Genomic DNA, 12,853 nt, shown 5'->3' on the forward strand with positions numbered 1-12,853 from the left:
AGGATGTACACTGTCTGCAAATCTGCAACAATTTTCAGTCTAGAAATCCACGTGAGTAATCGGTTAAGATTTATCTACAGGGCTGGGTTTTTTTTGTGGGTTCTGTGCAGTCCACTTACAGGACATGCTTATATGGATCATAGACAGAATCAGAAATTCTGAAGCAGGATGCTGTTTATTCAGGTATGTCTGTGCTTATGTTTAACATCTGTACACATCATGGAATGATTCCTTTCTGCGTTCATGCAAAGAAAGCTGAATATGTTTTTAATTTCAAAGCAGAAGGCACTGATTCTGTTGTGATTTGGAACTACAGCAGCTATTTTGGTTGCACAGAAGCATTGATTGATAGTTTAGTCAATTTTGTCCCCTGGAGTTTGTTTGAGAGGCTATTAATTGTAAATAATTCTCCATGTTTGTGAACAATAGGTTTCCCTGACTCTATGGGTCAGCAGCTTAGATGCTCCTGTCCCATGTCTGTCCCTTCTGCCTGAACAGATGACCGACCCCCCCTCCCCGGTTTTCCCCGTTTGCCATCTTAGAGGCAAAAGAGGTGTGGAGAGAGTGGGGCTTTTGGAAACAACTTGTTAGCAGGCCACAGTTGGGGAAAGATAGGGTTAGTGACTAGTGCTGTTTGATTCCAGATATTCTCAGAGCACCAATACCAGTCTTCAGTTACAAGAAGCCAACATGATCTCCGCCATGCCCCTTCTATGATGAGCTTCTGCCGGGCCTTGAAGACCTGGCTCTTCAGGCAGGCTTTTGGGATGGGTTAGGTTTTTATTGTTAGGTATTTACATTTTAACGTTTAATGTATTGTTTTTATCTTGTACGTTGCCCAGAGTGGCTGGACAACCAGCCAGATGGGCGACTAATAAATTTAATAAATAAATAAATAAATAAATAAACAAACATGACCATTAACTTTAAAAAGAGAACAGGCCTTGCTTCCCCTCTAGAGTTTTTGTTCTGCTAGGAATGTTCAACCCAGGGCTGGCCCTACCATTAGGAGGAGTTAGGAAAACACCTCAGGTGACAGATGCTCAAGGGCAGCAACAGCAGCCCTTGGGGATTCCTCCTGAGTCCCCATCATTCCATTCTGCTTCCATGCGGCCTCTCGTTGACCCCCTAATGTGGCCTGTTGCCTCAGGTGTGGTGGAGGATGTTATCCCGTCACCAATATTGACTTAAGAGTCAACTGCCAGTCCTATCTGCTTCTGTGTAATTGGGAGGGGGTGCCATCTTGTCATTTGCCTCAGGAAGCAAAATGTCTTGGGCTGGCCCTAGTTCAACCTGCTCTCTTAACTTTCTTGGTTTTGTTCGTGCCTAGGGAAACAATCCAGCTGACCATTTTGCCATGAGTGTGGATAGGGGCTAAGCACTCATAACTAGGCCACCTAGGGAAATATATATTTCTTTAAAAACTGAAGTGTGTATGAGGTTTAGGTCTTTTTCCTTTTCAGGGCCGGTGTCAGTGGTAAACATTGTTGGACATCTGCTGAGGCCCATACCCCTTCAGAGGACCCGCTGTCATTCTCTGGGGACTCCTGGCCTCCAGCTCCTTGTCCTCTGTATTCTCTCTGCCTGCGTTCACCTGCTGTCTCTGAGCATAGAAACAGCAGCAAGAGTGAAGAGTTAAGAGATAGATTGCTGCCCTGGGCTCCTACTGGGTGGAAGGGCGGGATAAAAATCTAATAAATAAATAAATATAGTGGAATCCTTCACCTGCTTTCACACTGCATTTTATTCCGTTTTTCTGACCATTTCTTACCTGGGTAATTTGCGGATTATATTTGACTTTTCACACGATGTACAAGCTAGCTCCGGAATTCTAGTGGAATATAATGCAAGTTTAGCACTAATTTTCGTGATAAATGATACCAGAAATAATCAGTTTGCAAGGCTGGGAACCCGGAAAATCGTGGGAATTTTTCACTAGCTGCAGCCGCTCACGTGACAGGCATCCCAGCATGCAGTGCATTCCTGCCCTTTAGGCATGCACGTTTTTTTACCAGTACTGTACCGGTATTCCGCATGTATAATGGGTGAGGGATGAAAACAAGACATGGTTCATTGCAGCTGTGTAACGGCCAGTTGCTCAAAATGCCAGTATATCGGCTGAAAAAACTGCTGTTCTTTAATGCAACAGGTACTGCAGCATTAATGGGATTTTAGAAATCAGGACAGAAGCACTACCTTTTTAATCTGTTAAACTAATGCAGTCAGTCCCATGTGTGAAAGCAGCCCTAATGTTGGTAGTCCCATGCTATGGAACACTCTCCGAGCAGAGATTTGGCAGGCATCCTCACTTTTGATTTTCAGGCATCTCTTGAAACTTTTTTGTGCCAACAGGCCCATGCAGCAGTTTAAAATGTTGTTGAATAGCCTGTCATTTTAATGATTGTTTTGTATTGTTTTTCATTTATGTGGTTGTACGCCACCCTTTTGTTTTGATAGAGGATGATATATAAATACTTTTTCAACTCATTTGAACTGTGGTGTTGGAGGAGAGCTTTGCGGATACCATGGACTGCGAAAAAGACAAATAATTGGGTGTTAGAACAAATCAAACCAGAACTGTCACTAGAAGCTGAAATGATGAAACTGAGGTTATCATACTTTGGACACATAATGAGAAGACACGATTCATTAGAAAAGATAATAATGCTTGGAAAAACAGAAGGAAGTAGAAAAAGAGGATGGCCAAACAAGAGATGGATTGATTCCATAAAGGAAGCCACAGACCTGAACTTAACAAGATCTGAACAAGGTGGTTCATGACAGATGCTCTTGGAGGTTGCTGATTCATAGGGTCGCCATGAGTCACAGTCGACTTGGAGGCACATAACAACAACAACAACATAAATACTTTTATTAAATAAATGAATTAATGAATGAATAGAATGGCTGCCACATCTAAAAACAGAAAAGAAGATAGGACTACAAAAAAAGGCAGACATGCTCTCCGTCAGCTCTCCCCTCCCCCCCTCCACCATCATTGGGGGAAAAAGGCATCAGCCACTACCACGCTTGTTCACAGAGAAAAGCTCTTTGCACCTCTCCTCTGTTCAGAACAGAAGGGAGGCTGTGTGTTCAGTCCTGGCATCCAGTGAAACGTGGGCATTTCTGAGTGGGCATGTCCAATGTAGGAGAGGCCGGGCCAGTGCAAGAGTCATAATTAAGCCGGAAGAGCAAGCGTTGTGGCTTTTCTGATAGTTTGTTTACTGAGACCTTTCGTGGCACCAAACGAGGTACTGGCGGCCACACTGGCTCCCATGGGCAACATGTTGGTGACCCATGATCAACAGCAATAATCAGTCATTCTATTGATGCTACTAAATTCCTCACTGTGGAATGAAGGTTGATTTGCATACTTTGTGTTTTTTTCAGTCACCCAGCATGGGCACCCTGATGGGAGTCTACCTGCCATGTATGCAGAATATTTTTGGGGTCATTCTCTTCCTTCGACTGACATGGATGGTGGGAACAGCTGGTGTTCTACAATCCTTCCTGATTGTCTTAATCTGCTGCTGCTGTGTGAGTACATGACTCAGTTGCCATCTCCTCTCTACAAGATGTCTTCCTTTTGCTTAATAAGATAACTTGCCCAGTCCACATAAAATGTATATTATCTCCTCAAAGACAGAAAATAAGTGTTAATTAGTTGGACATGTGTCTGCTCCTTTAACCTGCTTGGATGCCTCAGTGCCCTAACCTACTTGGTCATTTATTTTGTGTGTCTCTCTCTTTTTCTTTTGTCTTTCCCGACATCTAGATTGTAAGCTCCATGAAAGGGACTTGTTCATTTATTTATACAGAGCACTGTATACAGAACAATTTGGCTACAGAACATAGAGATGAGAATGATAGACAAGAGTCTACACTCCCGTTCACTAGAAAAGTCTCTGAAAATGTGATAAAACCCCACAAAAACTGGTCCATTACCTGTGCCTTGTAACAGTGGCCAGTCCGCCGAACCATAAGTCCTCTTTGCACATCACTCATATGAGAAAGGAATGTGGGCAGAGAGGGGCTATGGAAATTCACCAAAAAGGTGTCGCGTATTTAACTTTGGATTTCTATCTTCATCATATAGTCTTCCCATAATATAACCTTACCCTCTGGGTATTATTGGACTCCCATCCCCTTCAACCAGTTTGGTTAGAGATCAGGGATAATGGGAATTGTAGTCCAAAATATCTGATGGGCAACAGGTTGAGGAAGGCTGTCATAGTAGAACAACTGTGGTCTTCTTTGAAAAGGCTGCTTGTAAAAAAATCTATTATTTTGCTGTTCACAGACTCTGCTGACGGCCATATCGATGAGTGCTATTGCAACAAATGGTGTTGTTCCAGGTACCATCCAATTTACCTGTTGTAAATGCAGTTTTAAACCATGCAGGATCCATGTGCTAAGTAGATGATTAATATGGTACAGGAAACATGTATCCTTTCAGGCTCAAATGCTATGTTTTAATGGATAGGCTTATTTTGTACATTGATTCTGGATGCAATCCATAAGGGTTAGCTGCTGATTAACCTACATCTGTTGTACTAGAGTCTGTATGGAGTTTTCACTAAAGCCAGATGAAAGAGCACTTCCAGCACTCTCTCTCGTGACATTCGTAAAGTGGAAAATTGGCGACAGTGATGTCTTTCACCTGATTATCACCTGGGCTCCTACTGGGAGGAAGGGTGGGATATAAATAAATAAATAAATATTATGTGGGTGAAAGGAAATGCAAGCTATTAAGTTTTGTACAATTTGGATGGCTGAATTCTTTCTCTTCCTCTCTCTTTCTCTCAAATGAGGTTGGTGCTAGGAAACGTATAAACTTATCCCACTAAGAATTTGAGCTAACGTGGCAATAATTTTCTACACTGGGGATATGCATGAATATATGGGTGCACACAATCCTCACCGCAGCTCAGTGCAGCCAGAATGCTAACAGCCAGTTTTTATTTCTATGGAAAAGTTTATCTCCCTCATCGTGACTCTGAAAATAACCTTGAAAACAGGAAGGCACTGAAGTTTGAAAGCGGTTCAAAAGCCAGCATGGTGCTAACTTATATTGTCCTTATATCTTTCACATGAGGGAAGCTGTGGCCCCCCCAAATGTCTGTCTTCACTCCCATCAGATGCAGCCAGCTTGGCCTATGGCAAGAGTGGGGAACCTCAGGCCCAAGGGCCAAATGTATCCCTCCATGCCTCCCTCTTCAGCCCTTGGGACTATCCCAATATCACATATCTTCTCCCCAACCACATTTATTGTTGGCCCTATTCTGCACCCTCTTTGAGGGTGATTGCCAGGCTGGAATGTCTCTTGAATTGTGATAGTGCCTTTTGCTTGCCTGGGTGGAGAGGTAGAGGGGTGTGTCTGAGAGAGTGAGAGAGTGTCGGTGAGTGTAGAAACCTCTGACTGTGTGGCTGGAATGTAGCCTTCCATACAAAGGTAAAAAGTCCTAACCATTGCTCCACCCACTTTTGCCTCTGGCCCTGCCTCATTCTGGCCTGCAACCCCTGAAAAATTGTCCATGTTGGAATGTTGCCCTTGAGCTGCAAGAGGTTCTCCACCCCAGCATATGGTCAAGGGAGTTGTAGTCCAGCAACATCTGGAAGGCCACAGGTTATACACCCCTGTATTACATTATGATCCTGGATACATTTACTTAACATTGGATCATTGATGCCTGTAAGTCTTACTTTCAAATATATATTGGTATGCAGATGACACCAAGCTCTATTTCTCCATGTCAGGTTCTGGATCTGGCCATTATGATGGGATGGATGAAGGTGAATAAATTGAAACTGAATTCTGATAAGATGTAGATGCTGTGGATCAGTGGGTCTTGGGGCTGGGAATTGGGGGCATAGCATGTTCTTGATGACATTGTGCATCCCTTGAAGGAGCAGGTGCCTAGTCTGGGGGTGTGCCTTAATTCCACCTTGACATGGGAGATCTAAGTGTCTGCAGTGCTGTGGAGTGGCTTTTCCCAACTCTTACCTGGGTCACTGGCTACAGCCATTCCTCAGTTGAGATAGCTTTGGCGCAGTAGTACTTCACGCTCTTATAACCTCCCATTTGAATTACTGTAATGCACTCTGCATTGGGCTGCCCTTGATGATGGTACAGAAACTGCAGCTACTGAAAAATGCAACAGCTTGGTTCCTTAATGGAACTGCTAGCCGGAACTGTATTACACTTTTTCTTTAACATCTCCTCTAGCTGCCAATAAGTTTCTGTTTTGAATTCAAGGTTTTACCAGATTACTTATAAAGCTCTGAACAACTTGGGACTTAACTATCTGAAGGAGCACCTCCCCCTGTACAATCTTGCTTTGTGAGTTAAGATCATTTGGCAGTGACACACACGTGGACCTTCCCCATGGGGGCACCCCAGTTTTGGAACTCCCTGCCCCCTGAAATTTAGGAGGTGGCTACTTTGATGGTATTTAGAAGCCATGTCAAGCTACTACTCTTTACCCAAGCTTTTGGGAATGGTCAGAGACACAAAGTAATCCATTAATTGTTTTGTTCATATGATGTTTTATGATTTTATGGTATTTTATTGAATTTTGGATGAAGGGGTGGGATATAAATGGTTTAAATTCTATCTATCTTTCTATCTAATCTATCTGTCTATACATATATACATACATAAGTACAACAAGGAGTTCTGTGGCACCTTAAAGGCTAATAAATCTATAATAGCATCTGTTTTTGTGGACTATAGTCCACTTCATCGGTTTATATAATAAGTGTCTGAACAGATTCATTTGGAATAAAGGTGGTGGGGTTTATCATAATTTTAATTAGCTTACCAAGGCTAGGATGTCTGTGTTATTACCAACTGTTTTGTGAATGGTGATGGTTAATAACATCATTTTCACTCTCTGTACTTTGTGCATATCTTTTCCCTCTGATGTCACTGTTTACATCCTCCCCAACTCTCTCTCTCTCTCTCTCTCTGTATTACATACACTCAAGCACCTGCAACTCAGGATAACACTGCATGCATCTGATGAAGTAGTCCACAAAGGCTTATTCCATTATACATTTGTTAAGTCTTAAGGTGCCCCAAATCTCTGTTGCTCTTGCTGCCATGGACTCACATATCTAGTCATCTGGAGTTTATTTTTAAATAATCTGAAGTTAAGCTACCTAAACCTTGCTGACACATGGTATAAAATTGTGTTTGGAAAATGGAAGAGCAAAATTAAGCTGAGCCAAATTCTGAAATGTTCCTTATTCACTGAATTCCTCTAACAGCAGAAGTATTGTTTTGGCTTTTACCAGAATTATATTTGTTTTCAGGATGCACAGAAAATAAATGGTATGTAAAGTGATATTTTCTTCTGATTTTTCTTTTTGGACACTTAGTTTACAATTGCTCCTTGCATGACCCTACATAAAATATTTCTCTCCTTGACTTCATAGCTGGTGGTTCATACTTCATGATCTCAAGATCTTTGGGCCCTGAATTTGGTGGAGCGGTGGGACTGTGTTTTTACTTGGGGACAACGTTTGCAGGTGCTATGTACATTCTTGGTGCCATTGAAATTTTGCTAGTAAGTGTAACAGATATATTTCTTGGGGAAATGTAGCATGTTAAAACTATTGATAAATGCCTGTAGACGTTACTTAGATTTACTCCAGTGTTTCCCAGAGTTCTGATGGCTGAAATCCACTTTCCCCCCTCAAGCTTCTGTGGGCTTGCCCATCATTCCAGAGAGCCTTAAAATAATGCTTTAAAGGAGAGGTAGCCAACATGGTGCCAGATGTTGTTGGACTACAACTTGCATCATCCCTGACCATTGGCCATGCTGGCTGGGGCTGATGGGAGTTGTAGTTCACATTGGCTACCCCTGCTTTAACGGAATTTTATTTATTTAATAAATGTAGACCCTGCTTTTTGAAAAAAGCATCTTCACTATGCAGCTTCCACTTTATCTAAATTTGTTTTACAAACATTGCAGTATATAAAATAAATGATAAAAATAGAAGAAAAAATAATTCCATAAATTAATCTAATGAATAAAAACAGCAAAGGAAAGTTAAAATCCACAGCACAAAATCCACAATATTACCCACTAAAACCCACTGAGAAGAGGTAGATCTCCAAAGCCCTCTTAAACCTTGCAAGGGATGAGACCTACAGCACTCCTGAAGAGACCGAGTTCTATAACTGCAGGACCACCACTGAGAAGGCTCTATTACATAATAACATATAACTCTAGGAACTCACCAAACTGAGTAAAATTATTTGGTGCATACGTATTTATGATCATTAGCTATGTAAGACTTTAGTTTGGGGTGTCCTGTTGAATCTTATGACACCATAAATAGCTTTCTTCTTGTGGTATACACTATGTTCTAACTGTTTCAGACATACATTGCTCCCCAAGCTGCCATTTTTCATCCAACTGGTGCCCACGACACATCCAACGCTACGCTGAATAACATGCGAGTGTATGGAACCTTATTCCTCACGTTCATGGCTGTGGTGGTCTTCGTAGGCGTGAAATATGTCAACAAATTTGCTTCTCTTTTTTTGGCCTGTGTCATAATATCCATCTTGTCCATCTATGCTGGAGCGATCAAATCCATCTTTGATCCACCTGTTTTCCCGTAAGTAAATCTTGTTCGTAAATGCCAACATGTGTGGCTCTGTTTTGAAATGGAGTTGCTTGAAAGCTCCTTACAATAGAGCAATGGAAGAAGGAAATACTATATGCTTGTAAATGCATTAATTAATTTGGGAAGGGTTGTGTTGTTGCTGTTATACCTCCAGTGACAATGATACATTTTGTTAGTTTTAAGGTGTCACAGGACTATTTGCTGCAACGAGCTAATGCCACTACCCCTCTGGAGTTCATCAGTGCATCCAGGCCCCTGTGCCCAAACTACCATCTAAAACAGACAGTGGGAAAAACAACAGTGAGAATAGGGAGGAAGGAATGTAGTTATATACAGGTACTCCTACTCAGAAACTAGGTACTTTTGTGTGCAATGATTAACACAGAGCTGGACAAACTATGGTCCATGAAGCATCCAACCATTTGGAAATAAAACACAAGGAATTTCTTGTTAACTTGAGCATCAGAAGTCTACCAATTTGTTCTTGTATAGCTAGTGGGGGACACAACTTCTTTTCCCTATGTTTTCAGCATTCACCCTGTTCCTGTGACTGTAATTTGTTTCAACTGTTTTTAAAACGGAATCTTTACACGGTTGTAACCTGCCTTGGGACCTGCTGGTGAATAATAAATGTAAGAAGCAGCAGCAATACAAATAGGCAGAGTAGAGTCCACATCCATTTATTTTTATCTGATATAACATTCCAGTTCAGTCCACCCAGACTGTAACAAGGAAAACACACTTGAAAAAGCCAGAAAAAATAAGGACAAGAGACTAATTTGGTCCTGAAGTGAGAGAAAAGTTTGCCCATCCCTGGAGTAATGGGATAAGCCAAAGACTCTGTACAGAAAGGAAGGAACTGAGAAATACAGGTTTAGGGAATGAGTTTCATACATAGTTTCATGCTGCCCTGGGCTCCTATGGGAGGAAGAGTGGAATATAAACTAAATAAATAAGGGAGAGCAAGGGTTAGCGGGCATGTAAAAGAAAAGGAGACCTTCATTTCATCTTTAAAGCTGGGCTAAAATGCAGAAAAGGATACCCCAAATGTTCAGCTTGGAGTATTTTTTTTCTGCAAGGAAAGACTAAAATGCTTGAAGCTTTATTTTTATTATTTATATATTTATTTATTTATTACATTTTATACCCTACCTTTTTTTTCATCATAGAAACCCAAGGCGGCTTAGATCTCATTCCCAGGCAATCTCCCGTCCAGGCATTGACCAGACCTGACCCTGCTTAGCTTCAGCAAGGGTGCTGGCCTCATGGGCCTTCAGACCATAGCCTGGGACCATTTAATTTAATATTAATTTTAATATGTAATTAAATTTGGATTTTTAATATAGAAGAAATGGTAGTGGCATGTAAAATTGTCTACATTCTTAATACTAGAACTTGGGGGGTCTCTCAATGAAACTGATCAGCACAATATTTATAATAGACAAAAAAAAAGTCTTTCAGATAGCTTTAAAAGAGGATTAGGCAGATTCATGGAGGATAAGGCTATCATTGGCTTCTAGTCATAATAGCTATATGAAAACATAAGATTTAGAGGCACTACACCACTAAATGCCAGTTGCTGGGGAGCAGCAGCAAGAAAAGGCTGTTCCTTTCCATGCTCTCCTTGTGGGTTTTCTGGGACAATCTGGCTGGCTACACAGGATGCTTCAGTAGATGGACCTTTGGTGTGATCCAGCCAGGTGCTACTTATGTCCCTTTGTTTTAAAAGTGAACTCTTTTAGGGGGCTGGTTTTCTTTAATTAACTTAAGGGCAAAGCTTTTTTGTGGTTCTGTTAGAAATGTGCACAACTTAAGGTAACAAATTTTGCAAACTTCTTTTCTCCCCAGAGTTTGTATATTAGGCAACAGGACTCTTTCAAGGGACCTGTTTAATATTTGTGCCAAAACTACAGTTGTTGACAACATCACTGTGCCCTCCCAGTTGACTGAGCTCTTCTGCCCAGGGTACAACACCACCTCTGGATTCTGTGACGAGTACTTCCAATTCAATAATGTTACAGAGATTGTAGGGATACCTGGAGCTGCAAGTGGCATTTTGAAAGGTAGAGTCAAAGATAGTTCTGCATGATTCTTTGTTATTGTTGGGGAATGGCCATAGGCCTTGGTAAAGCACATGCTTTGCATTCAGGAGGTCCCAGGTTCATTCTAGGAAGGCTGGGGAAGATCTCTGTCTGAAACCATGGAGAGCCACTGCCAATTAGTATAGACATTACACTGAGTTAGACAAACCAATGATCTGATTCTGTATAAGGCTGCTTCCTTTGTTCCTAATTTTTATTAAATATTGCACAAGCAATGTGCACTGTGCTTTACAAAGTACAAGAGGGCAGGAGCCCTGTCCCAGGGAGCATACAGTCTGAAATACAACACAGAGGAGACTTTAGAGAAAAGTGGGATCGAAGAGGAAAGATGGGGGAAAGAATATGCATTTCTTTCAGTTAAACAGATTTCACTACAGTAGCACATAAGACTAAAGTATTGTGCAAAAAGCTTCAGTGAGAAGGTGGGCTTAAAACTGAGCTTAAATTTCAGTGATCTGGCACACTTGAAGATTTGTACAACACTCGTTTGGACATTAGTATAAGAGTTAATCATCCTGAAGATCTTCCCCCTTTTGGTCTTTGAAAAAAATACAAAATTCTAAATAATAAAGATGTTTCTAACTGGTCAGTGTATAGCTGTTTTTAATGTAAATACCTATGAGTGTAAGTAGCCTGATAGTTCTCACTGAGAAACTGGTAACCAACAATACGTCGTTGCTTGCAAAATTCAGAGAATCTTGGCTTTCATTTTTTAAAATAAAGTGTCAAGCCCTTAGGGGGTTGAAAATATCTGATGAACTTCTGGAAGCGAGACGGATTTCTGAATGAGATCTCCATTGGCCGTAGAGTGTAGATACGAGGCCCTCCTGTTAAGCTCATTGCTTTTTCTTCTGACTAGCTGCAGAAGAATAAAAAGAGATAAGCAAATGGTTTAAATCTGTATAACGCATTCAGGTTGTAGAATCCAGCTGTTCTTGGTGCAGAACCTTGGGGTAGAATATTATAGTCTGTATCCTAATCAATCTTTTTACTAAAGAATTAATTGACTCCTGGACAGTAGTTCACCCAGTATGACCTTTCTTAGAGTTGCTAAAGACTCATAACGTGTCAAAGGTTTTCCTGTGCCTAACAGACAAAGTGGGCAGGTGTCTCATTCAGTAAATTGTTCATTCACTTTGTGCACCTGATGGGTTCTCTTCCTTCCCCCCTCCCCCACAAAGATAACATCTGGAGCAATTACTTGGAGAAAGGAGAAATTTTGGAGGAAGCTGGTCACCCATCTGTTAATGTGGCTGGACATAAGAACAACCTTCACCTGTATGTTTATGCGGACATAGCAACTTCCTTCACAGTGCTTGTTGGCATCTTTTTCCCTTCAGTGACAGGTGAGGATGAATTCCCCCCCCCCGGGCACTTTTATACTGTATGTGGGGGGAGAGAGAGAGAGAGAAAGAAGTATTTCTCATTCCTTCATTCTTGCTTTTCTTTTAAGGGATCATGGCTGGCTCAAATCGATCTGGAGACCTCAAAGATGCCCAGAAGTCTATCCCTGTTGGAACAATCCTAGCAATTATCACTACATCACTAGTCTGTATCCTTAAAACAAATGTCGTGATGGTTCTGATACATAAGAAGCTGCTTCATACTAGGTCAGACTTTTTCTCCGTTCTGATGTGCCTGGGGTCTCTTCAAGGGCCTCTCCTCAGGTCGTCCCTAAGGTTAATTTATCTATTTATTTATTAAATTTATATTTAAAAGGAGCCCAGGGCAGATTAGTTCCTCCCATATACTCTACTGGGTCCAGACTTTCCTTGGATCCTTGCCACCACCACCTACTGACTGCAGGGAGCAATAGGACTCTCCCTTTGTATACTGACTTGGTCCCAGTCCTACTTCACTCTTGGGGTGGTCTGCCAGAACACAGATTGTTAAATGTCAACACCTATTTAATTAAGGAATATAACGTTTTATTAAATGTGTATATCATTTCCAGAGTTTCAACATTCTATCCTAATTGAACTGCATCCATCCCTAGCCATTATCCTAACTCTGTTTGCATATTTACTGACATCTCTTAACCCGTGTTCCAGCCTAACTGTACCACCCTCTAAGTGCTATTTTACTAGCTGACCCCAGCGGCTGTCGCTCCCTCT

The 12,853-nt window shown here is 41.4% G+C and overlaps 1 protein-coding gene across 7 annotated transcripts in view; it reads left to right on the top strand.

Moving 5' to 3' along the window:
- SLC12A4 (solute carrier family 12 member 4) overlaps positions 1-12,853 on the top strand; it is a 162,998-nt gene that overhangs the window by 125,784 nt on the left and 24,361 nt on the right. For 5 of the 7 annotated variants that reach the window (XM_061593836.1, XM_061593839.1, XM_061593840.1 and 2 more), the window contains 8 exons: positions 3,391-3,537; positions 4,301-4,355; positions 5,758-5,793; positions 7,438-7,568; positions 8,387-8,628; positions 10,486-10,700; positions 11,921-12,085; positions 12,193-12,291. In XM_061593836.1, the coding sequence (XP_061449820.1) occupies positions 3,391-3,537; positions 4,301-4,355; positions 5,758-5,793; positions 7,438-7,568; positions 8,387-8,628; positions 10,486-10,700; positions 11,921-12,085; positions 12,193-12,291 (1,090 nt within the window). The remainder of the gene's footprint in view (positions 1-3,390; positions 3,538-4,300; positions 4,356-5,757; positions 5,794-7,437; positions 7,569-8,386; positions 8,629-10,485; positions 10,701-11,920; positions 12,086-12,192; positions 12,292-12,853) is intronic. The other 2 variants (XM_061593838.1, XM_061593842.1) reach the window with 1 other exon arrangement.

Source organism: Rhineura floridana, chromosome 13 (assembly GCF_030035675.1).
Source record: "Rhineura floridana isolate rRhiFlo1 chromosome 13, rRhiFlo1.hap2, whole genome shotgun sequence".
In the NCBI taxonomy this organism is placed as follows: Eukaryota; Metazoa; Chordata; class Lepidosauria; order Squamata; family Rhineuridae; genus Rhineura; species Rhineura floridana.